At 37.9% G+C, this 26,659-nt stretch overlaps 1 protein-coding gene across 4 annotated transcripts in view; it reads left to right on the top strand.

Moving 5' to 3' along the window:
- ARHGEF7 (Rho guanine nucleotide exchange factor 7) overlaps positions 1 to 24,160 on the top strand; it is a 108,921-nt gene extending 84,761 nt beyond the window's left edge. For 3 of the 4 annotated variants that reach the window (XM_082774364.1, XM_082774367.1, XM_082774366.1), the window contains 6 exons: positions 1,687 to 1,780; positions 5,858 to 5,947; positions 9,189 to 9,365; positions 17,639 to 17,738; positions 18,396 to 18,450; positions 20,992 to 24,160. In XM_082774364.1, the coding sequence (XP_082630490.1) occupies positions 1,687 to 1,780; positions 5,858 to 5,947; positions 9,189 to 9,365; positions 17,639 to 17,738; positions 18,396 to 18,450; positions 20,992 to 21,114 (639 nt within the window). In that variant the 3' untranslated portion in view covers positions 21,115 to 24,160. The remainder of the gene's footprint in view (positions 1 to 1,686; positions 1,781 to 5,857; positions 5,948 to 9,188; positions 9,366 to 17,638; positions 17,739 to 18,395; positions 18,451 to 20,991) is intronic. The other variant, XM_082774365.1, reaches the window with a different exon arrangement.
- The last annotated feature ends 2,499 nt before the right edge of the window (positions 24,161 to 26,659 follow it).

The following is a 26,659-nucleotide window of genomic DNA, read 5'->3' as shown; positions in this document are numbered from 1 at the left end:
TGGTGGTGTAATTGACTCTTGATTCTGCAGTATTTACCACCGGTACTAGGTAACTAATGTGTTTAGAAAAGTAGTCAAAATACATATTAAAAAGAAAACATTAAAAAGAAACTGTCAAAATATACATAATCTTTTTCTACTTAAATGAATCTTACAGTTAATGTCACCGTTTAGCAAAAAAAGACAACCAAGCAACAACAAACACACTCCAAATAACAAACCTACCACCAAACAAAAGAAATTTAGATTTTGAGATGCTGTTGTAATGTTTAATTAACATGTGGTATGAAACAGAAATCTGTTGTGAGAGAAGTACAGTGGTGGTGGTAGGTCGATTTGGTCTTGGCACTACATTCTGCATGGCTTTATAAATACTAAGAAAATAGTAGATTGATATTTAAAGTCCATGTTTGTATAAGGAGGATGCTGTGTGGCACGGTAATATCTTCTGTTTTGGCATCTTTTTGTCATGGATTCTCATTGCACTAATTTAATGAAAAGCAACAGGACCCAAAAAGGGTAACAGAGAATCACGGAATGGCTTGGGTTGGAAGGGACCTTAAAGATCATCTAGTTCTAACCCCCCTGCCATGAACAAGGACACCCTCTAGATCTGTTTGCCTGAAGTTATGCCTACGAATTCTCATGTAAGCATGTGATGTTAACAGAGTAATGTTATTTGGTGAGCATGTGAATTGCAGTTTTAGAAACTGTAGTCTAAACGCTGTGCCTCAGTGTGGTCTGGTTGGTTTTGATTGTGGTGGGCATGTAACTTGCTTTTTCTTTCTAAATCCCATAAGCAATGGGGGAAGAAATGATAGGTAGCCTTCAGTTGGAAGGTTAATATTTAGGCTTAATTATTATAAGGTGTTCTCTTGTGTAGCTGTACTACATGCTCATCTCTTTGTAAGTTAAATTCCTTTCATGCCTTTTGTGTGTGGCACTAAATTCTCAGACATGGTAAAGTTTCACCTTTACAGTGTTTAGGATATTGATAGTATTCAGTCTATCTTCATCATCTCTGGTCTGTCCTGCTCATTCACTTTTTTACTTTCTTGTTCTGTACTTTTATAGAGGATGTCTTGTACCCTTAAGGTAAGGGGTAGACCAGTATATTCCTTTTGTTCCTGTAAAAATAGCATTGCTCCTGTAAATTAGCATGACTGCATTATGAGCAGAAATGCTGTATTTGTTGCTGTATTTTTTTGCTGTAGGTCCGTTCTGAGAAAGCTCTAAACATTTAAAAATTCTGGCTTTAAAGAGTATAGGTATACTACCTTCCAAGCTTCCTTTTTAGGTCCTTTTTTTTAAACCTGCTTTTAAGTAGAGAAGTCGAATGGGTTGCCTCTTCAAACGTTAAGGGGGAGAAAAAAGTATTGGTACATGCCTGCCTGTTTCCTTTGCTCTAGCTCCCAAACAGCCTGCATGGTTTTGCAGCAGCTTCTCTGTATTTCTGTTGACAGAATAGATTAAAAATATCCGACTTTGTGTATAGTTGGAGGATGGGTAGAGAAGAAATCAGCCAGTTCAGGCAAATCTGAAGTGCCAAAAAAGATTAGTAAACTACATGTTGGTGCTGTTAGCAGATTTTTAGTTATGAACTCCTGTATGCATCTTAAAAGCTAAGATTTGAAATACTGTAGAGAAGCTCTACTTTTTTTCTGTATTTTTGCTCTCCCCTCACAGGATCTCAGTAAAAGCCCTAAAACCATGAAAAAGCTGCTTCCCAAACGCAAGCCAGAACGGAAGCCATCAGATGAAGAGTTTGCACTGAGAAAAAGTAAGACTTGAACAAATGTCTGCATACTACAAAGGCTGAAATTAACATCCATTTAAATTTTGTGGAAATTAAATGTTCAGTCTAAGCAAGTCATCTAGTTTCCTCTCTCCTGTCAGGGGAAAGGAAAGAGGATTGTTTATTTTACTCATTTTCAGTATTTATATCACAACGGGATTAATTGCTTACTTAGTATTGACTACAGAATGAAGAAAATTGTCCAAGGCTAAGTGAGAGACATCCTGCTTTCCCATGTGTGTCTATAGATTTAAAAAGTGTGTGTGAGGGGAAGGTGGAAGTTGCAGGATGATGCATAGAGATTTATTCTGATCAAAATTTCCAGTCTCTGGTCTGTCAGCAGCACTTGTACTACCTTCCTTTTTCTAATTAGCAATTGTAGCCTGCAACTTTGATGTCGGTATGTTTAGAAACTTGTTTAACTTCTGATGCTTCGATAATATTATTCCTTCTGCGAACAGGTAACTATTTTTGGTACCTTCGCTTCTGGTGGCACTCATATCCTCTGTTCAGATATGTTGCTACTTGAGCTAGTCATTTCAGGCTCCTTTGTAGTTGGCGGAGAGCTGCCTTTCCAATGTAATTCATATCCTGAAGTGAACAACCAAACTAGGTCAGGTGAGGTGGGCTGTTGAAGTGCCTTGTAGATTTGTGTGAATGAACGATTCAATTAGTTGTGCCAGTAAAAGATAAGGTGCTTAAAATAGATTGTTTTCTGTGTTCACATTTGAAGACCAGATTCCTTTACTGCAACTTCTGCTTCTGTCTGTCTTTTGCTCATAAGCTTCTTCAGTTAGAGGCTGTGTGCCCTGAGTGATAAATACATGAAATATGTTACTATAAGCATTGTCTCTCACCAACATCCGCAGGGTTTGAAAGAAAAAGCTTGTCCTCAGGGCTGGTTCTCTTAAGGTAGAAGTGCTTCTGAGTGTACTGTGACTTTCCAACAGCCAAGAGTTAAGGCAGTGGACAGAATGATCTTTCTTTGTGGATGTACAGGTGGAGGCTTTAATTCAGGATAAGCTTTATTTTTTATGATGCCTGAACAGGGTTCTCTCATGACAAAGGATGAAAGACCAGTACCTGCATAGTAGCAGAGAACCTTCTATAGAGATGGCTTTTCAGGATTTCCTTACTTCTTGTTCCTCCTGTTACTGGCATGAGGAAGACAGTCAGACTTAACTTGAAAATGATAGAAAATAGGTTGTCCTGTGTTCTATTGATTCCATTCTAGCCACGTCCTTAATACACACTGCATGGTATTCTTAGGTATATCTCATTGTATTCTGTGTGCATCGTGTGTGGTCATTAAGTAGCAAGTATGTGTAGTAGCTTCTATTCAGAATAGTTTAGAAGGATATCTGGAATATAGAAACAAAAGTTACTGAGACTTAAAAACACCAGTGAGAGCTGAAATAGTAACAAGCATGACATGGACACTGTTTTGGGTGGTGTATTTATAAAGGAGTCGTGGCCCTTATTTACATGATGAGTTTCAGGGCATCTTGTTTCTCTTGGTGATAAAGTTTTATGGTCTACAAGAGGCTTCTTAAATACTTGTGACTGTCATCTGGCTGACATGATTTAAAAACTTGATTCTCTATCATGTCTTCAAAAGATTTATTGTGAACTGACCACATAAGAAGCATCCTCATTTAAATTTAAGCAGTCTCTTATGAACTGTTGTAGCGAAGTGCAGTTATGGTTCTCTATAATATGAAAGAAGACATCTTTTTCTAGTCCATTCAAGTTAACATTTGGAGAAGACTGTTTCCATCAGTTGCTTGCACAATAGAAGTTTTATCTTTAAGATGACACTTTTTTCACTTTGGGGAAAAAACGGTAGTGACTCTTTTTACCTAACAAAATTGTTTTTGACTTCCTTGACTCTTCTAAATATGCAGTTTATACTTCTGTGGTGGTGCAATTTTTAAGGAGCAGAGAACTGAAATACCACTAGGGCGTTAATAAACACCCCAGTATTAGAAATTAGATTGTAAATTATGTTTCATTATTTGAATGTGAGAAACAGGACAAAAAAAAGTCTCAACTTTGAAAGTAATAGTCTTAATTTTCCAGTTTAGTTTTACCTCGCTAGAAACCCTTATGATGTAGCCCTAGGAGTTCATTTCACTTTGCTAATACTACCAGCTGTACTCTTGGAAGACAATATTGAATCATAGAATGGCTTGGGTTGGGAGGGACCTCAAAGATCATCTAACTCCAACCACCTGCCATGGGCAGGGATGCCACCCACCAGACCAAGCTGCCCAGGGTCACCTCCAGCCTGGCCTTGAACACCTCCAAGGATGGGGCATCCACAGCTTCTCTGAGCAAACTGTGCCAGGGCCTCGCTGCCCTTAGAGTGAAGAATTTCTTCCTAATGTCTAGTCTAAATCTACTCTCTTTTAGTTTAAGGCCATTCTCCCTTGTCCTGTCGTTACGAGTAAAGTGTCCTTATCCATCCTTTTTGTTTGTTTGTTTGTTTTTTTTAATAAATCTTTTAAGTATTTGAAATGAGGTCTCCCCAGAGCCTTCTCTTCTCCAGGCTGAACAGTCCCAGCTCTCTCAGCCTTTCTCCATAGCAGAGGTGCTCCAGCCTCTGTTCATCTTTGTGGCCCTCCTCTGGACTTGCTCCAACAGCCCCACATCCTTGTGCTGGGGGCCCCAGAGCTGGACGCAGCACTCCAGGTGGGGCCTCACAAGGGCAGAGCAGAGGGGCACAATCCCCTCCCTCCACCTGCTGCCCAGGATGCAGTTGGCCTGCTGGGCTTCTTGGGCTTGGAGAAGCTTGAGCTTCTCCAGATTCCCAAGGATTTGTGGGCTGTGTTGAAAACTGCTATGTGAAATTAGCTTTATAACAGGCAAATGAAACTAAATAAAGGTGTTTCAGCTGAGTGCCCTTACAGTGCTGATTACAGAAGTGAAAATGCTCGTTTTGCTATGGTAATAATATAGGGCTGCATTCTAACCACAACAAAATTAAATTATTTTTCCTGCCTTGAAAGAGAAATAACCTGCACTTGGGAATATCTGCGTCTCTTAAATTGCGGGGTAGCTATGCCTAGTCAAGATGATTTCTTCAACAGTTAGCTTGTCAGTCAATCCTGCCAAATCTTTTGACAGTTAGCTTTGTGGTGGTGGTAATAAATCACAAAAAATAAATCTGGATGCACTGGCTCACAGTGCTTTATCTTGATGTTGAAGGCAGTTCAGATTCATGCAGCAGAGAACTTGCAAGACTAGGAGGTTTTTTTGGGGGGAAGGAGGAGGACGGGAAAAGTGGTTTTAAAACAAAAATTCATCTTGACTTGCCCATAAAAATCCTGGTTCTATCTAAACTAATGGTGCTTCTTTGACATTTGTTCAGAAGTGTGTTTGCTGTATATTGAAAAAAAATATATATATTTTGCAATGTTAAGTTTGGCTAGATTTATTTTTCTTTTATAATGCTCTTAACTTCTTACTGTCTGGGAAGTTGAATGTACTCCACTTTTCTTAGGTACGGTTGAATGGTGGTGACACGTTACTGCACACTGGGCTGAAATTGTGCCAATGTGTTTTTTTGTTTAATTCTCAGTAGAATGCTGTTTACCTTTCAGGGTAAATCTGATTCATTTGCAAAAGCTGTCAAGATTTCTCTTCTTTGAATTATATTTGGTTCCTTCATTTCTTTGATAATATTATGAAAGAATAACTGCAGTACGCTATTTTTCAGTTTAACATCTGTTTTGTTTGTAATCCTTGAGATGTCCTGTGCAAATTCACATACTCAGAAAATGTCTTCAATGTATGAGTAATTTCTCTGACTTGTATTTTGTCTTTTGTTGTTTTAAATATATTGTAATAGTATTTTCATTTTTTAAAGTTCTTGTTAGTTTTGGTCATTGAAGCTTGATTTTTGAAATGATTAAGAGAAATTTGGGAGGTTAATTAGGCCAAACTTTGGTCCCAACTGGAATATATAGTATTTAGCTTTAAACAAACATGATTTACAAAGGCCTGTTTGTATTAACAAACATATATCCATGTTTAAAATTTTATTTTTCCCATTGATTCTAGGTACAGCTGCTTTAGAAGAAGATGCTCAAATTCTTAAAGTCATTGAAGCATATTGCACAAGTGCCAAAACACGTCAAACACTAAATTCAAGTAAGTTAGAAAATACTGAAATGACTAATTAAGCCACAAATCAGATAGTTTGCAAAGAAGAGAAGTGTAGTGTCAATGGTCTCAGAACTTCGCAAATTACAAGCTGGACCTGGAAGAAGTAATAATCTGGTTATGGCTTAATATCAGTGCTGAGTGTGTTTAAGTATTGGGAGCCAAGGTCCATGGTTAGAGATCATAGTTCTGAAAAGTGTTTATTTAAAACAAAGAAAAATTGGCTAGTTGTCGTGGTTTAAAATTGCATAAAACCTTCATCAATAAATGAGAGGTTTTGAGGCATCTGTCGACAGTTGCTCAGTATGTTTTTTGATAAATTTCAGGAAGCTGGTAAGTAGGAGGAATGGAGAATAAGTGATAATTTTTAGAGGAATATAGTTTTCTCTTGTTCTGTTCAACAAAGACATATGGTACAAAAAAGTAACATAGACCTGTGAAGATTTTATTGCCACCAGTTATTTTTAGTATTAATTGCAAATTTTAATCCCATCTCATAATTTCAGGAGAAACTGTTCTCAGATCTGTGTGTTGCTTAAAGCCATTTGCAGTTTCTCAGATCAATACCTAGCTTACTGAAAATCTGTAACGTGCCTCTGGGGTTCTACTTCATTTAATCCCAATCAAGGTTGCCATGTGGAGTTCCTCTGTGTTGTAAGTAAAACATTGCACAAAGCAGGGGAGTCCACCAGCATGTGTCCCACTTATACAAGGAAGGAGGAAATACTGTTGGGTTTGTTCCAAATTGCACAGTTTTTGCACTGTTGATTAAGGATTTAATTCAGACATCCTTGGAACACAGTATAATGGAACATGGCTTTAATGGAAAACTTGGCCAGTTTTGCTGTTGTCAGGAATTAGAAGAGTGGGCATCATAGACTCCTTGTCCACTAAATTGATTAAATTTGCAGTAGTAAACGCTGGTACTGCTACCATATCTCTGTGCCTGTTTTGCTTCCAAGCAAAAGCACTTTATACTGAAAATTGAGAAGTCTCAAAATATACTTGCAAACATAGTTTATGGATTTTCCTAATAACATTCACTTACTGTTATCACCTTGAAAAATTACAGCTATTGTGTATTCATCTGTACTTTAAAATTGGAATACGACCTCGTGTTAGACTTTTAAAATTTTTAAGTAACAGCAACAACCTCAATTTCAACTTCTTGTTCTTGACAAACTGTAGGTCTCCAAGGTGATAACTGCCAGTTTTGTAAATTAGCTGCTATTACATCATTTTTGATTAATATTGACCTATTTTCTAGTGCTACAGTCATTACAGTAGTGTGCTTAATTGGATAAAAGAAAACGAATGTGTTCAAAATTCTGAAGCTATACTGCTGTTCCAAACAAAACTAAATGAGATGATTGCTGTTAAATGTATTGACTGTGATCTGTTGGTTATATCCAAGGATAATGTGACAAGAAATGGTTGAGGAAACATTTGCACCTGCACAGTATTGTGTGTGTGCAGACACATAATGGATATGATTTTTTTTGCTTTTTTGCCTATTTTTTTCTTTTCTATGTATATTTAAGAAATATACATAGTGCAGTAGGTATCATTGCATACATCAGTAGTCAGCAGCTTTTATTTGCTCCTAATTGCAGCAAGAACAATGATTTTTTGATTAAGCACATGGCTCTTTTGTTTAAAAAGAAAAGTGCTGTCATCTAGGACAACAGATTTCAGAAGATCCCTTTGTAGATTAGAATTGGTAAAGAGGGGAAAAATGATGCTGCATTGCTTCTGTGGAAGCAGCAGTCAGTGTAGGAGAACAGAAAGAAAGAATTGCCTGTTGTCAATGAAATATGCCACTTCTTTACTTTTACTTCACTTTTACTTCTCTGTTAACATTCTGCCCAGCCCTCACAGCACTGATGTGGCATTTCTTCTAGCTGCACCTTAATCCAAAGCCCCTGGGGTGCTACTTTTGGCAATGTCTGTTCAGCGTAGCTATGGCACCACTGCAAACTGGAAGGCAATGGCATGAGAGGTAGCAGGGCAACTTTTTTCAGTTGCTGGGGTGGGGAAGATGTAGGAATTAATTTGGTCAGACATGGAAATAAAAGAACAATTTTGCTATATTCTGCTGCTTACTTTGCATTTCTGCTCTAAATATGGGCTTAAATATTTTGCAGTGTCATGCAGCTTGTGGCTCATAATGTGGCCACTTGCATGGCTTTTAGTCCTTAGACATTGCCAGGCTTAAAAAAAACACACAACACACAAAAAAAGCAAAGGCAGGGGACAAAGTGTTGTTAATTACCTTTGTCTGCTACCATAGACATCTTAAAGTATTTAACTGGGAAGACCATTTGAGATAGATCTGTAAGAAGAGGTATGTGAGGGGACAGGATGGATCAGTCTATGTTGCTGTTAGCCTCTTGGCCCTGATTTTCTATCAGTCCAGCTTCCACGTGGTTAAACAAGTATCATGGTTACAGGCACAGAAAGGCTTTAGTTTGTCAGCCCCTTTGAGTGGGTACAGGATGGTGCTGCTGATTTAGAAAGTCAGCAGCCCTGCTTTGCATGAGAACCTTCGCTTTTTCCCCTGCATTTTCCTCTTTGTAGTGTTGACACAAGCACTTCTGTGGCTGTACTGTGAGCTGGTGGGGAAATCAGTTAACTGCTTGAAAAACAAACTTGCAGGGTTAGTTTTCATCTGAATCTGTTCCCTGACCTGGTTCACCAAGCAGCTGTACAAATGGCTGTGTCATTGCAAGGGAGGGAAAGGACGGAGGTATGTATTTGTAATGGGGAAGCGGCTATTGTTTTGCTAGTCAGCACTGGACCCTGCTGGTTTACTGGGTTTGTTGCTCTGTTCCGAATCAGATTGGTTCTTTTCAAGTATGGGGACAGTCGTGGTCTGGAGGCAAACTCCACCTTCCAAAAAATCTACCCTTAAATGAGATCTTGGTTTCTCAAAATTTTCAACTGAGGCTGCTTAGAAGCTTAAAAAAAAGACTTGCCAAAAATTGTATTGTAACAGTTCAAAAACTATTACGATGAGCTTAATTTATACCTAAACCCCAAACAAATTAAAAAAAAAAGAAAAAGAAAAAAGCTTTGGTGCCTTTTTAACAATATTTTCTCTTTTCCTTCTCTTCCCATCACCTTTTGCTTTTATTTCATGTGTTTGGTTGTGGCTATTCCTTACGTTCTCCTCCTCATCCCACCTCTGCCTATCCACATCCACCATTTCATTTCACCTATACATCCTTAGCATGGCAAGGCACTGACCTGATGCATAATCACGTCTTGGCTGATGATGACCAATCAAGTCTAGACTCCTTGGGTCGTCGCAGTAGTCTTTCTCGTTTGGAGCCTTCAGACCTCTCAGAAGACTCTGACTATGACAGTATATGGACAGCCCATAGTTACAGAATGGGGTCTACATCTCGTAAGAGCTGTTGCTCATATATCTCTCACCAGAACTAATGCACTTCTGAGCTTTTTCTTAACAAATGCTTGTTGTATCACAGCCTGCTTTTCTTAGATGTTTTCTTGCTGTTCCTTGTCTCTTTAATGTGATATTTTAACAACTTCTGAGGGAGCTTCTGAAACTTCAGTTATACCTGGTGGAAGGCTCTATTGCCAATTCAATGCACAAACGAATAAGTCATTCTAAAAAGTGTATGTCCTATCAAGGATGATATTTCTTGAGGGTTTTTTAAGTGACAGATACTAATTTGTAGCTCTGAATGGTCTTTTCTTTTGACTTGGTCAGTGTAGCAACAGATCCTTTCTTCTTTTTCTTTTTTTTTTTTTTTTTCCCTTTTGGATACAGCACGTTTTTGTATTTTGTACTGAAACCATACTGGTTTGTGAGCTGAGTGCCAGCAATATGGAAATACTTCAGTGCTAGTTGTTGAATTTTCTACGTATTAACAAAACACAAAGCTGGTAGAGGAAGAAAAATACGGTTTAAAAATAAACAGTACAAGAGCTGTAAAAAAAATCATTCAGATATTCACATATCTGGCCCGTTTGTTTGGAGAAGCGTTTGCTAATCCATATTTTTTTCTGTTTTTATACTGCTGTCTTTTCCTCATTGCTTAGACGTCTATACAAAGGATCGCACTGCTCTCCCTCGCCCCCAGTCTGGCACTTCCCATGAAAGCCCGGCAGTCCATACTCATTACATGCAGTGTTTTGATAATGTCATATTACCTATGGTCATATTGTCACTTTACTGTATGCAGTAGTGTGGCAGCAAACAGGGTTTAGATGTTTACTTGCCTGTTAAAATGCACAGCTGTCAAGTGACCATTCTTCTTGAAAAGACGAGGTGAAAATGGTTCCCCAGATGAAAGCTCAAGTGTTCAACATCTGAAACTCTAGGTACAACTGCAATCAAATTGGCTTGTATGAAGTTCTTAAAAATAGAATGCTTGCTTTTTTTTTTTTTTTTTTTTTTTTTTTACTGTTTGGAGCATGTCTGTTACAGATTTTATCGTCTTGTAACTTCTCTCACGAGCAGGTTTGTTTTCAGCAACAGCTCTTCACTTACAATTGTGTTGGCATTTCAGAGAACTGTGGCACCTTATACACAGCTGGTGGTCTTGAACCTGCATCTGGGGCATGACTGGGGTGAAGTGTGTGTTCTGTCTTGTGGATAATGCAGTTGGGATTGAAACAAAATGTTTTCCAAACCTTCACTAGCATTAGGGAAAGGCATATGATCAAAGGACAGAAATCTCATTTTCACCAGGATCCCTGGATACAATTCTTTTATCCTTTTCCAAGTGTTATCCAGTGTTCAGGTATTAGCCTAGGAATAAATTCAGAGTAATCATAATGCAATTAACTGCTGCCTGGGAACTTGATCACCCTGTTTGAAAGTTTCCAGGTAATTAATATCTTCCTGCGGGTTACGTGATCAGAAAGTTAGTAATTGTTAGATATGAATGAGTCCAGAAGGTGATCAGCATGGAGAAGCTATTTCAAAACAGCTTGATTTGCATTTCATCTTGCATTGTTTGGTCACTTGCTTTATCCTTTATTGTTGTTGTTTGTATTAAAAAAAATTGACTAACAAAAGCAGCAACGCTTACTGAAGAGAATTTTCAGGGGTATATCTTACTGGAAATCATACAAGTTCCCGGTCATTAAGTTAGTATATATTTCAAACTTTTTCCGAAGTGGAGGAATATTGCTTAGAGAAATGTATGTGTGCTCCATACCATTCCACAGTGCATCTGTAAGCCACTTCACTTCCCCTTTTCCTTTGAGTTTTTGTTTTACATAAATGGAAAGTATGGATTTTTTTTTTTTTCCTGTTGAGCTGTGGTGTTCTAGTTAAATAATGTTTTCTGCATTGGATAAATGATAATTCTTTTATGTCTGTTTCATGTTACAGTGTAAATATGAGTTTGAAATACAGTTGCTGCACTTGAATTTCCTTATCACACAGAATGTTTTGTTGTCAAGATCTGAAGATTTTATTGACTTTCTATGCACCAAAGCTTTGACAGTTTACCACCATTAATTATTGTAGCATTTGAGTCATTAACTTGGATCATAATTATGCTCTTTCATATTAACATTATTACGCATTTAAACCATTCAGTGTCCTCAGTGTTACAGGCCACTCGCTATAGTGAACCGATCAGGCGTGTTACTATGCCATGCTTAAAAAAATGCAATGTGGAAATGGTGGTATTCAGTCCAAAGGTTCAGTGTTTCTATTTTTGTGGAACTTGAGTCCTGGTAATAATAGTACCTTCTGTTTATGCAATTCTGTAAAATATATGTGTACAGTTACTGATATACTGGAAGGATGGAGAATCTGAGTTAGAAGGTAGGTTCAAGCCATTGTCAGCCCCTCCTCACACAGCTTACACAGTGTTCCCATAAATTAGTATTTGCCATAAATTGAAGCCAACCAACATGAATTGGGTGTTTTGCATAATCCTGCCAAAACACAGTAATGTGTATATAGTGACGTACAACATAGGAAAACATGATATATGGTGCACTTCATTTGTGAATGGGAGAAGCCATCTTCAGTAGGTGACTGCCTTTTGGAAATACAAAATGGATGTATATCTGAATGTTGCATTGTACTGTACAGTATGCATATTGTTTGTGGTTGCATATATCAAGTGTTTTGTTTTATATAAAAAAGGACATCTGTTATGTACAGTTGAAATAAATTTTGCATTTGCTAGACTGTGACTTTAATATTTAATTATTACACAGGGGGAAAGGACAGCATAACTTGTAACTTAACATATTGCTCCCTATTTCTCCCCATGCCTCCTTTCTCTCCCTCCCCTCTCCTTAAAGGAATCAAATGCTGAAGTGAAAAAGCTTTTTTTTGACATAAGTGTATAATCTTTATTTTAATGTAATTGACAACTGCAGGAAATTCCTTGTAAAGTATCCTCTTTATTTTTAAAATAATGTATCCTCTTTATCTTTAAAAGAAATGGCAAAAACGAGTGAAGTGGCAAAATTTCTGAAGAGTTAAAATGTTTGTTTTTGTTGCCTCCTCCCCTCCTCCCCCCAATTGACTTTTTTTTTGGAATTGGTGTATTTTCAGTAAAATTTGAATTTTTTGAACAATTTAGAACATACTACTGCAGGTCCTGTTACCACAGAGTTTATAAATTTGATATTTATTTCTAAAACCTTTACACACTTTCATGATTTAATATTGCAACATTTTTCTCTTTAAAGCAAGTCTTCTTGTGTTCCTTCTTAAGATATTTATATTTGAGTGATTTAAAATAATAACCTAATGCACATACTAAGATATCTGTAATGGAACAAAAATACAATCTAGTTCTGTTAAATATAATATCTTTTTGCTATGACTTCAGCAACTCTAATTTTTGTCCTATAGCCCTCTGGTTTCTTTTTTTTATTGCTTAGTGAAATGTAGTAAATCTTGAGGGATGATCTGCCACTTCAGATGATGTATCTGTCTTTCAAACTCTTCATCCCGTTATTAAGTGACTCAGGTTTGCACATAGAATTGTATGTTTGTTTCAGTCTATTTTCATTTTAATCATCAAAATGTTTTGCTGTAAACTGCCTAGATCTGTCATCTGAGTCGTGTGGGGTTCTTCCCTATTTGTGTACTGCTACTAGTGAAAAAGAAATAAATAAGCTTCGTGCCAAACCTTTTTTTTTTTTTTTGCTACTCCTAAGAGTTTGCAAAAAAAAAAAAAAAAAAAAGTATATTTTATACAGTGTGCTTAAGTTTGGCCTGATGTTTGGTTTCTATTTTCTTGTTATCTTCACAAGTTATTAAAGGGCTCCCTTTTGACTTTGACAGATCTATAGCATGAAGGATTTCTTTTTTTTTTTTTTTTTTTTTTTTTTCCTCAATACTTCAATCTCAACATACCCAGAGTTTGGGAGCACCATGTTTACAATTCTTCACACTAGGACTTCATCAAAGAGTCACTGAGAAAGAGAAGGTTAACTTGGAAGGTCTGCTCATCCACTTTAGCATCTTGAATCTAACTAATACAATGAAGAACTGAGTGTTTTAAATAACAAGTAATGTTTGTTTTTTTTCATCACTTGCTTCCACAGGAAAATGACGTGTCTTTTGTGTACAACAGTGGCTAAGTTATCTAAAAGAAAACAAAACAAAACAATTTGTGTTGCACATACTTGTCTTCAAGAGGCAAGTCAGACTTCTGCCTTTGAAACTCCAGGAAGTAATTTGGAAGAGTTTCCTAGCTTGTGAAGAAGCTATTAAAGTTGGTAGAAAAGGGGCTGCATAGTTACAAATACTCTTTCTCCTTTTTTATGTTTATTGTGCCTTTATAGTGAAGAAAACTCTAGTTCTTACTTCTTGTGCAGAAGAAACATTGCTGATGGCCTGAATTTATGCCATACACTTTTTTGTTAAGTTTAACTTAACTTAAGTAAGTTAAGTTAAGTTTAACTTTACTTGAGTTAAGTAAAGATCACTATGGGTCTAATTTCAGTAGCTTAAATTAGGAACCTCATGGTTGCAGGAAGAAGTTAGACTTTCAGAGAATGTCATGGAAAGTACCTCGGTTGAGCCTTTTCCTCAAAATGGCCACCTGGAGGAAGGAGCCCATTTCTTGTCTGACTGTGAGGACAGCAAGGTTTGAAATGAGGCCCTGAAGTTAGCAGCTTGCAGTAGGTGAAGTGGATGCCCACCTCCATTTTATTGTTGGCTTAATTGGTTCCTGGACAGAAGGGGATCAGACACTGAAAACTAAAAGCAGCAGCCTGCTCCTGACAGGCCTGCTCTGTAGGCCCCTTGTACCACGTTACCCAGTGGGTGTTGCTCAGGTCTCTAGCCCAGGTGGGCTCTACTGTTACTTGCTTTTTTGTATAGGTTCAACAAACTTAGCCTCCAGTTTAGGATTTGTAAAAAGCATTGAGGCTCTTTGTTCTCCACTCTAGGTCTGTGATGTTAATACGGAATAGATACCTTTGCTTGATTTGATGGTATCTAATTGACAGAAACTTTGAACCATGTCCATGGTGGTTTCGAGTTTTGGCTTTGTCTTTGCTATGCAACAGACTCCTAATGGGGGCATGTAAGTCTTCTAGGACACCGGATTTATGAATTTCCCCCTTGGAAAGTTACAGCAACTTCCTCAATTTTTATGTTCCACATCCTTTCTTATTTCCCTCCCCCAACAGCTTCCCTCAAGAAATAAAACCAAACCAAGCCTGTGCTGTAATGCTTGGGATGGTTGTTCTTTTTTTTTTTTTTTTTTTTTTTTTTTTAAAAAAAAATTCTTTCCCCTTCCTCATTATTTTTAAACTAGTACTTTTTGGTTGTTTTGTCTTGAGGTGTTTCAGGGGCAGAGTTCTTGGAGGTCAGCTTGAACGTTCTCTTTTTGCCTCTTTGACTTGAAGTGATACTGCCCAGTTTCACTATAAGTCAAACAGTTAATACCATTCAGCACAGAAGTTGCAAATTTGAGATTGACAAAGGGCAGGTACGGCAACCTGAAGCAACTCTCGAGTCTTCTGCATTATTTTTGTGAAAATGTGGAATACGTCTTGAGGAGGGGCCTTTGACTAAGTGACTTGCAACAACTTCTTGAACTGTCAGTTTAGTTTAGCTCTTCGCACAGGCTCCACAGCGCTGTGATGCAGCCCCCTCTTCACGTCCTAAAGCTGTAGCTTGTAAACCTCAGAGATGATCACACGGAGTATAGTCACAGAGAAACTGGGGGAGGCGAAGGGTGTAGTTTAGGCAATATTGCTGAATGCTGGTCATGAGGTGACACTGCTTGAAGTTAGTTCTAGATGTGTATCTACCAGAAAATGCATCTTTAAACAAAACAAACAGAAAGAGGTAATCAAATTACTGTGCGTGTACTCATTTGATGTCAGGACCCTCCTTTGTTGCAGGATATGTAAATCTTTAATAGTTAGCAACTGCTTGTGAGGTTTAAAAAAGAGACTTCCCATTTGTGCCAGAGCAGTGAAGGTGAGGGTAGGACCTGCGATGTCCTGAATTCCACAGTGGTTGATAGCTGTGGCACAGAAAGGTCGATGTTCGCTTCAGTTTACACCATGTAAGTGTGTATGTGTACTCTGTGGTGGTCTCCTTGTGTGTATAATGTTGGTGAACGTGTTGTTTTTATGAAGCTGTATATGCTGTGTCTCGGTAGTATTAAGTGTTTACTGTGCTACGCTGCACACGCATCAGGATATGCTAGTGGAGACATCTGTTTCACATGGGTGTGTGTATATAACTGTACAGTTAGGACAGACTTTTTTTTAAAGCTGTCTTCTCCATGCTATTTCTGCATTTGGCAAGGACCCATGTTACTCTGACCAGGCAGACAGTTGGATGCATCTCTAAAGAGATAAATGTAACACGTTGCTCTGATTGCTTTGGTTGAAGGGCGTCATGGGTGAGAAACACGTGGCACTGCTGTCTCCCTCAGCACACACTAGGCTAAAGTGGTCAAAATTGGTACAGAGACCTGAAATTTAGTGATATAGTAGCAGCTGGTACCAACTAACTTCCTAAAATACCATGTAGCTCAATGTTGTGTTACATCTCGGGCAAATAAAACCAGTCACCAACTAATTGAAATAAACAGAAGGTAACATTTTTTTTACAACTAAAGATTGATAGTGCAAACAAGGAAACGTCCATGAGCCCTATTTGCTGAGCTTGCTTTGTAGGTTGCTTCTTCCCAGCAAAACGGTGTGTGGGGTTTTTTTTGGGAAGGATTTTTTCACTTGGCAAGATGAAGAACTCAAGGCTTTCAAGGACGAGATTCTGTTCTCAAATACGCAGTTACCTCTATTCCACAAAATGTGACTGTCATGTACTGATATGTTTGATCCTTGCTGTTGTTACCTAAAGGAAACTTATCTGTTAAAGGATGTTTGCCATTGCTAAAACCAATTAAATGAGCTTAACAAGTACTGCAAAACTGTGTTCCCTACAAGCTTGTTGTTCAGAACTCAAGACTGCAGCTGTTAAGGAAGTTAGGATTTTTCAATGAACTCAATTTCCTTAACTTTCTATGTGTTTAGATTTATATATATAATGTATATATAAAAAATGTCTTATATATTTGTTATGAATAGTAAAAGAGAAGTACTATTATCACAAATAACTGTTCGGCAGGGGCTATCTCCTGACACATGTAATCCTGTAGTACCTATCAACTTGTTCAAACTGTGCTAGAATAAAGGCATTCCTTGCTAGTGAAAACTCATTATAACATATTAATAGGCAGACATGCCTTGGTTGTTAATACTCATATCTTGGTTAAAATATACAGGAATTTTAATGCCTTATCTGCTGTTTGAATTCTGAACAAATGCTTGGGTAGCAATTTACAGCCCTCTTAAAAATGCTTGTAATTTGTTTTAGCCTGAGTAATATTTCTAGAATGCATGCTTTACGTATGTATGAATGGACGCACACCTCTGAACAGCAGATTTTCTCTTTAGAGCTACACTACTAGAATTTGTGTGAATTATCTTGATGTTAAAGATTGTAATTGTAGAAAATGTTCTGAAGATGTTAGAATGTTTTGAGTCTTTGTTGTTAAACCATTAAGTGCTTTATTAACATTTTAAACATGACCTATGTATTTCGTTATAGGACTAGAAGACTACCTTAAAGTGTGCACAACACAGTTGTGTTGTTCATGGTGTTCTGGGGAAAGGGTTGTTAACTGTTTTCTTCCATTGCTGTATTGTTTTATATCGCTATTCTGCTCCTTACTGATAGAATAATTGGTTTAGGGTGGCATTACGTCTTGGATTTGTATTGTGTGAGATCAGAATCTGTCCTTGAGGCTTAAATTGCTACTACTTGAATGCATCTATCTTTCTCTGACTCAGCTACGGTAGATTTGTATAGATTTTACTGATAGTTCACCTGTGCACTGTTCATTGAACTGTGTAGCGTCTTCGTCAATAACACAGAAGTTATCGTCACCAGGATAGAAGTCTCAGACAATACTTATTTTTGTTATAAGGCTGTGGATTCAAATGTAAAAAAAAAAAAACAAAAAAAACCAAACAAACAAAAAAAAAAAAAACAAGTCAGTAATCTGTGTATATAGAGGGAAGGGGAGAAATTGAAAGAGATGTACCTTGGTCATGCAGGTGTATCATGCAATGAATGAAATAACCTTTAAAATATCCCTGACTCTGTCCGCAAGTTTCTTATTTTGTAATTTATTTTTACAACAGGTTCCCGCAAAGAATCAGCTCCTCAAGTCCTGCTTCCAGAAGAAGAAAAAATTATTGTAGAAGAAACTAAAAGTAATGGTCAGACTGTTATAGAAGAGAAGTAAGAGAACATTTAATGAATGATGGATTAAGACAGTAAACTTTGCACTTTTATTCCTCCTTCCATCTCTTTTTGCAATAGTGTGTGTATGGTACATTAGTAGTAAGGGATGGAGTTGTCTGGAGTGTGCTGCCAGTCCTTTTTAAGTGCAGTTGGCCTTCATTTAAATGCTTGTTGCCTGGCTTCTGTGTATGGTACTCAGTTTCTTTCTTCTGTGCCAAGAAGTGGTATGCTTCACCTGCAAATAGTTTTCACTTGGAAGTAGCCCTATAGCACTAAATTGTTGTAGGGTTTCGCTATTAAATTGGTGTTGTCTTTTTAGTTTGTGTGTAGTGTAATTCTATTTTCTTTTGTTAAGATGTATGTCAGAAATGAAAAATTGCTTGCTGTAACAGAATCATGATATAGGAACCAGTTTAGGTCCTTACGTGTTTGAGAGCTGTATCCTGTCACAGAAACTGGTAGCACGTCCTTGCTGCTTCCATGCTGCCAGGAAGGATTAATGAATGTAAATCAAGATAAGAGATAATTTGTAATGCAAATTTGAAATTACCTCTTAACTGTTTTTTAATGCTTTTCATTGAACAGTTGTTTAATAGTAGATTTAGATGTTTTCCTGAAAACTGTTGTAACAGATCATCTTTTTTTTCATTTTAGAAGCCTTGTTGACACAGTATATGCATTAAAGGATGAAGTTCAGGAGCTAAGACAGGTTGGTAATTTGCTACTTTAGAGCAACATGGAAAATGGAAAGGTGACATGTTATAAAAAAACAAAACCAAAACCAAATACAGCTTGTAAACTGATTGAGTTTGACAGGAGTTAACTTGCATTTTGGACTAGATTAGAAAGTCTGAGATTCACTTTTAAAAGTAAAACGTGGCAGTTTGACAAAAATGCCTTCTTTTGTGGTTGTTATCAAAAGGTTGGAGCATCAACCTGTGAGAGGAGTATGAAGAGTCCTGTCTCTGAGGGGACTTACTAAGCTCTGTTTTGGTTTGGGATGTTACAAGTTGTGAAACACTTAAAGTATTAATTAAATTCAATTCTGGTGCATCACCAGCAAAGTAAGTGTATGGAGACTCTGAAATAGCATTCTTGGATTGGATGATTGTAGTAGTATAAATGTCTGGATTTACTTAGGCCTTTATTTACAGTCTTCCAGTAACCTGAACGCCTCCTGCAAACCAGTTCATAAAGCGTCTCCTTTCTGGAGATGGAGTTCTTTTCACTGCCTACTGTGTGTTCTTTTTAATGAAGGATAACTCTAACTTAGGGTGCTTGTTTTTCTCATTGGAAATTGGAGTAAGTCACGCTGACTTGCTGGTATAGTAGTTCCAGCTGATGTTTTAAGCGTGTTTTAAATATCCAAATGAGTTGTTTTAATTTCATTTCTTAACAGGACAGAGCCTATTTAAACCATATTTGTGCTGCAGTACCTACTCACTGTTTGATGTGTAGGTGAAATAGTTGTATTATCCTCATTGTCCAGTGTGAGAATTTGCCAACTAATCGTAACGGACCTATTGCTCAAAGTCACCTGACTCATAAAATCACCTGTGTTAAAATAAATGCATTAGTATTCAAATTACTTCGGTTTTGGGGCTGTAAACATGAATCTGAATTCTTTGCCCATCTATAACTGTGCGCAGTATTTTTGAGGATGTCATGCCTGTCCCTTGAAATAGGACAGTTGATGTATTAAATAGTTATTTTTTTTTGCTGTTTTCAGCATATGTTGAAACGTATATATCCTAGGTTTGATGTGATTTTGGCAGTCTTTTTAGAAACACAATTCACTTAATACAGGCAGAAATAACCCACTAATTCTTCTGTGGCATGGCTGCTTCTGTACAAAGGGTAGAAGTGCTGCCTCACTGAGGCCCTGCAGATCTCTTTGTGTCTCTAAACAAAATGTCACATTCTCGTGAAGTTCAGACAACAGCCCACTTTCCTTGAGCCTCTCCAAATACACTCTTCATAATCTGGCATCTTCCAAAGCCAAGACCTTTTACAGCCTGACTTCATTTTCTTGTATATCAGGAATCTCAGAAGCATTTATTGGCCTGCTGCTTTTTTGTTTCAGACTGGAGAAGTGGCAAAAATAGTCTCTGAGCTGGCAGGGTCCTAGATAACCATAAACATGTATGAAAGCTGTCTGGGAGCACATGGGGCACTAGCTGGTGTAAATCCCAGACTGGCTTTTGGTAAGAGTTGGCCACAAAGTCCTGTAGCAGCTATGACCAGTTATTCATCACTGTTGTTCAGCACTTTAACAGTACAGTCCTGAATTGGCAATAAATAAGTGAAAAGGAAATTGTCTGTACCTACAAGAAAAGATGGAAATTTCTGAGTTTCTCTTGAGGAGAGAATGGAGTTGAGGAGTCCCATTCTGTTTCTAGACATTTCGGTAAGTTGGCAGCTGACAGGAGTCCAGTGGGACCTGATTGCAGACCTGTTTTGAGTTAAACACCCCTAGACTCTTTGTCTTGGGAGCCTGGTCTCATCTGCTGGTTGCTTCTCCACTGTTGCCAGCATCACCTTGGCCTCTACTGGATTAAGGAATATAAGCATTTCTGTGGTTTGGTCAGTGGCATCCTTACAGTCCTGTTGTTTGTGGTATTTCAATATTATTTGATGGTGTCAAACACTGAGATCTGACTCAGTACACAGCGCTGGTGCTTCTTGCAATTCAGACTCCTCTTAGGTTGTCTGGCGTAAAGCTTAGTTACAAAACACTTCACAATGGTTTTCGGGATGCTCCTTTCAAACTGTTTGCTTTCCTGACGAAGCAAGTTAATTTGCATGAAGTTTTCAGATGCTTTTCTAAGATTGTGAAAGGAGTTATAATCCCAGGAGGCTCTTAAAGGGATACTTCCTCTACTCTTTCTGCTCCGTTTCCCTTCTCCATTAACAACAGATACTCTACTGTTCATTGAGCAGCTTTGAGCAGAAGAATTCAATATTATTGGCCATCTGTTACTAGCAGTAGCATTCAGAAGGACCCCTAAGTATAAATACAAAATAGCTCAGTCTCCATTTGGTGTTTTTTTTTGTTTGTTTTATTGTGTGAATTAACTGTGTAACTTGTAAAATTTTAATAGAAGGCTATCGTTTTGAGCTGCTAATAACCAGCATACTGAGAAGAGCCTTCAGAATTTGTAATTGAAAGTATTTGCCTGGTCAGAAAAGATCTCTTTTTAAAACAAAATGATCAAAAACCCAAACTAATAGTTTTGTCTCTGTTAAACAGGATAACAAAAAGATGAAGAAGTCATTAGAAGAAGAACAAAGAGCTCGCAAGGACTTGGAGAAGCTTGTTAGAAAAGTACTAAAGAACATGAACGATCCGTCTTGGGATGAAACCAATTTATAACCATTTTTTTCTTTTTTTTTTCTTTCTATTGAAAGACCAGTTGTAAAACTGAGCTGGGAAGCCTTCTGACATTAGTCAGTGTTGCATCAAGAGCACTACAAAACAGGATTTAACTGGATCTAGTGATTTCTTGCTCTGAACATATAGAAACAGCCAAGCCATTTACTGAAGCAATCTGTACTTTAAGTGTGGAGACTCTGGATCCTGAACTCTACTAAACTTAATTTGTTTGCATCTAAATTACCTCATTTTGCAGAAGGTGCAGCACCTGACTAAAAGTCCATGTTTTTCAGTGGCTTTTTAATTAAATATATATTTTTCTTGTAAATATCTGTAATTTTGGATGCATATGTGGTTGGTATATCAGGGCTGATACGTTATTTTTTTCTCTTGTTCTTACAATGCTCACAAGTGTTAGTAATGATGGCAGTACTGTCTTACCTAGGAAGGGTCAGAGTTCTTTGTGGATAATTACGGATTTGCTCCAAATTACCCGCTCATCACACATGCAAATTTTGAAAGTTGTTTTTCCTCTTGACCAGTGTATTTAAATCCTTTACTGTTATTTATGTCTGCACATACATCTTAAAACAGTTTACAATTGTTTAAAAACAGTATTAAACTACAGAAAATTGTTGGACAGTAGAAACAATTTTTAACAGTACTAATGCCCACGACTTACATTCATGTACACTTATTTGGCAGACTAATCTGTTGTGCTTTGGCCACAAGAAGACTGATGTACTTGCCTGCTTTTTATGACTGTGATTTTTAGGTGTTTATGTACTACATTTTCTATTGTTGTGCTTAAACATACAGCTGGCTGATAATTTAATGGATCATGCAGTTTGTTAAAACAAAAAAAAAAAATCAATCTAATCCAGAATTTTGTGAATAAATTGTTGCTATTTATTTTTTATGGTCACAACAATTAAATTCTAGCTAACTTCTTTTTTTTTTTTTTGCATAAGATGCATGGGCTAGGCCAAATTCATTCAGAGCTTTGTTTTTATACCACTATGTAAGACTTTGTTTGGAATTCCCAGACTGTGGAAGCAGAGTCATTCCTTTCCCATCCTGTCTTCTCAGCATACTGCTGGTTTCTGTACTACTAGGATTTAAATGGAAACAAATCTGGAAATAGGAATTTTTTCGTCATGCTGTAATTCATAATTTGCATCGCTGGCAAATTTGGAAAGCACGTTATCATGAACGTGAATGAAAACTTTTATTCCCTAGTCTGAAAGGTTCAATTGCTGCAATCCTTTCCTGTATTTAAAATAGGAGATGCGATGTTACTGCAAATGCTGAGCTTCGGTTGGAGCACTTAAAACACTAAGCCCATTCAAGCTCATTTATAAGAGTCCCTTGATTTCATCAAACTTTGGATCAAGCTATAGGTGGTGCAATTTTCTGAGGGGTTTTTCTTCACTTGACAGTCAGAAGTGTAGGTATAGCAACAGACCCAGGTCACGCCTTTTGCCCTTCTTGGTTTTCTAGTGTCCTTTGACTCTTTTTAAATATAATGTTTGGAACTAAGCAAATGTTTCTATACACTTTTAGTTGGTGCAAGAATGATTAGGGTGGTAAGAATTGTTGTGCACATTTGAATCTAATGAAGAATATTTTTAAAGCTGTTCTTTGCTGAGAAATGTGGATAGCTTTTTTAATAGGAAAGAACATAAATGATTACATTACAGACTTGAGAAGCAATTCTGTGAGAATAGGTACTTAATCTGAATAGACAATGAATTGTCTGATTTTTACAAGCTGAATGTATTTGTAGGTGTTTTAATTTGTATTCTTACGATTTAAAAATGTCTTCCCTTAATTCTAAAGGAGCAGACTGGGTAAGAAAACTTAAGAAAGTCTACAGTATCCAGCTACATGCACTCACAGAACTTTTAAGTTTATGACAATTCTTGATACCAACATCTTTTCCTTTTGTTTGCGGTTGCACAAAAATGTTGACTGACATCTGGAAATCTTCATATTTGAAAAATGCTCTTGCTAAAAGCTAAGTGACACTAAGCCGTGCAAGTTCATGGCACATTGGCTAAATTTAGAATTGAGAATGCCAATATAATGAAAGTTTCTCTAACATTTCTACTTCACCTGACACTAAGGCTATTCTTAGAGTGCATTTTAACTGTCAATTGAGCATACATAAAAGGACATTCCAGAGGAAGAAGTATAAAAGAAAAACATGAATCTTAGCAGTATTTAGCAAAATTTAACTCAGGAACAACTTCCATCATAACATGGCTTTGTTTTACATTATATTGTAAAGAGTAGCATTGCTGTGTAAATCTGCTGACACTTAGCACCTGTGATTATAATAATTTCTGACAGTACCCCTATACCAACATCTGATGAACATGCCTTAAACACTGGGATCAAGCAGTTGTTAAATATGACCGGGACTTAGGGACTGATTTTACTTGAGGTGGATTTGGATGATTTTTTTTACAAAAAAAAAAAAAAAAGGAAAAAAAATCAAACATATGTAGCTCATGTCCTTAGCTCTAGTGCAGAGAGCAAGATTCAGGCCTTTGGGAACCAAGGAATATCTGAACTTTTTTCTTTTACAATTTGTTATACTGTACATAGAGTGTAAATTTCACCATGGACCTTCTGAATTGTTGGAAACTTTATATAAGCATGGATAAATGGGGCACTGTTTATTTAACCTATTAAAGGGTTATTTCTTTGCTCTCATCATTTAGGGATGAGGAGATGAAGCCATTTCTTATCCTGTAGATGTGAAGCACTTTCAGTTCTGAACTGTTCAAAATGTAGCATAACATTTCTCTGTACTTATTGATGTGTGCGTGTTTGTCTCACCATGTCATGTCATCTTAAATATTAAACAACTGACTGCCTTTGTATAAATTTTTCTTAATGCTGATCATTTAGGGAATTTAGGGTGTCTGTTTACAGTATCTGTGGAGAAGTCAAGTTTAGCTTAGACATCACAATATCCTGATATCGACTACTAAAGTGTTTATGCTACATTATTGTAATTAAACCATGATTTTTTCCCCTACCTAATGAAGTGTTACCTTTCATCTAATATGTGGGTTATGAGATGAAGAAGGAATACTTGTTGATTTCTTTTTGTTTTCTTTTCATATAAATAACCTCTGCTTTTTAATAGCTGGAATAGTAAATAGTATCTTGACAGGGCCTTTTTTGTGGTCTTTTGTAATAACAAATCGATGCCTATGAAACAAACCGAGGGTTTTTTTAAAGGGGTGCAAAATAGGATTTTAACTTTCTTGCACTTAGGAATTTTCACTTTCTTTGGCAACCTGACCTAGGGCAATGTAAGACACGGGAGATAAAGACAGCAGCTAGTGAAAGGGAGAGAAATAAGAAATGGTAGAAAATCAAATTACTGCATAAATAAAATACTTGTCTAGGTGTATGATTGATCAGAATGGATGAGAAATTGCTGGTAAGTGTACATCACAGGGACACTATTGGGTTGGTGCCATGTGAAATAGGTGGGGCTGGTGTGATGGCAGGAGCATCGCCTTCAATGCTTTATGCAGGATGATGGGATGGGTAGTGGAAGGTGTAGGGAGCCGTTTGCTTGAAAAGATGGTATCAGTCTTTTGACAAGACATTTGAGGGGGTTGATAACTGAGCTTAGATTGAAATGAAACCTCTATTCCAGCTCAGTTTATCAAGTAGGTATAATTAAAGAACAGAGGACTTGACGTGTAGCACTGTATAGCTTTAGTCAGAAGAAATTCGTACTTTTCAACTCTTCTCTATGTCCTTCATTGTTAAGACTTTTTACCACATCAATTTGAAACCTCCCTTTATTTTTTATATTGTGTTTTTTCTTCTTGGATGTCTTACTGTGGTGGGTTGACCTTGGTTGGTTGTCAGACCTCCACCCATCCACTCTTCGTTAATAGAAGGAGTGGGAAAGAGTAAGATGGAAAAGCTTGTGGATTGAGATAAAGACGAGAATGTCACCCACAGTTACCATTGTGGGCAAAACAATTTATTGCCCACTGAAACTAGAGGTGTGTGGTGAGGGAGCAAAGACAAAAACTAAACACCTTTCCCCAACCTGACCCTTCTTCCCAGGGTCAACTTCACTCCGTGCCTGACTCCTTTGCCTTACCCCTCCCCTCTCCAAGAGGCACAGGGTGGGTGGGGAGTGGGGCTTGTGGTCAGCCCCTAGCAGTTCCTCTCCCTCCTCCCTCCTCGTGCTTTCCCTGCTCCAGTGGGGGTCCTCCCAGGGGCTGCAGGGCCTGTCAGGGGCCTGCTGCTGCCCAGGCCCCCCATGGGCCGCAGCCTCCTTCAGGAGGCTTCTCCTGTCAGTGTATTGGCCTCCAGTTCCTTGCTCACCCCTTTACCTGCCCGTTGTTTTTTTCAATCACCTACAGGATTGCCCTCAAAATCACAACATAAGTTGTGTTCTGACAGGTGAGATTCGTGTATTTCATAGGAAATGCATTGGCCGTGCTGGCTGTTCTTCCTTCAGGCAGCACTGAACATGGACCTAAAGACTGCAGCATTGCAGGCTGTGCTAGTAGAAGCAGCAGATTAAAGATGCGGCAGATTAAAGGTACCCTGCTGCCAGCACAGCACGAAGAGCTGTTTCTGCTCATACACTGATGGATTTTTGAGGAAAGTAAGAAGATCTTGAGATGCTTTTCACCACAAATGACTGCAGTCACCACTTAAGGTTAGGCATCCCTGAGCTGCTGCTGCTTGTCCAAGGAGTCTTTAATTTATATTCTGTCAGATCTGCTACACCTACTAGGCTTAGAAATTTAGATGCAAAGCCTGGTGTTACCTGTTTGCTTTGGACTTCTCTGCTTGCTCTGACAGGGCAAGGGATGGGAAAGGAGGAATCATGACACCACTGTTAATTATGGGAGAAAGCAGGCTAAAATCATCAGGAGAGATGTGGGTGAAATGTGTGTGTATCTGGAAGTACAGGCTGCTGATGCTGAGGGATCAGAGGATTGCAGAGTCTGCACTTTGGAGAAGTGCTGAGATGAAGTTTGAGATGAATTCGCTCTGTAAAGTGTGCTTCACAGTCTGGAGAAGGGATGCAGGCTTGCTGTGTTTCACCTCGTGTGCTCTCTGCTTAAGCTTTCTCTTTGCTTGGCACGAACCAAGTATCATCTTGGAAGGGGAGCTGTGCATTGGAACCAAGTCAGCCTTCTGAGCTTTTCATTAATTCAAGTGCCTGCCCCCGAGCCCAAATCTAATCACTGTGTTAGAAGAAAAAGAGAGCTGCCATTGCATGAGTTACTGTGAACAATTAAAATTTTGTTCCTATTCAAACAGTGAAAATCTTGGCAGCCCAAAGATGGCCCAGATGGTCACATTAGTTCCTTGATGTTTGTTCTGGTTTCTTCCCCTTTCTCTCCTGAACACCCATGGGCTGTCTCCATGCATGGCAGAGCTTACAGGGGTGTTTTACCCCGGTAACAGCCCCGTGTGGCTGTGAATTGGACGTGTCCCCCATCTGCCTGGCCATGTACACAGGTGGGTGGATCTGCTGGCTTTCCAGTTC

Source organism: Aythya marila, assembly GCF_965140915.1.
Source record: "Aythya marila genome assembly, chromosome: 1".
Lineage (NCBI taxonomy): Eukaryota > Metazoa > Chordata > Aves > Anseriformes > Anatidae > Aythya > Aythya marila.
The sequence above is the reverse complement of the archived record's forward strand: the minus strand, read 5'-3'. Positions and strand labels throughout refer to the sequence as shown.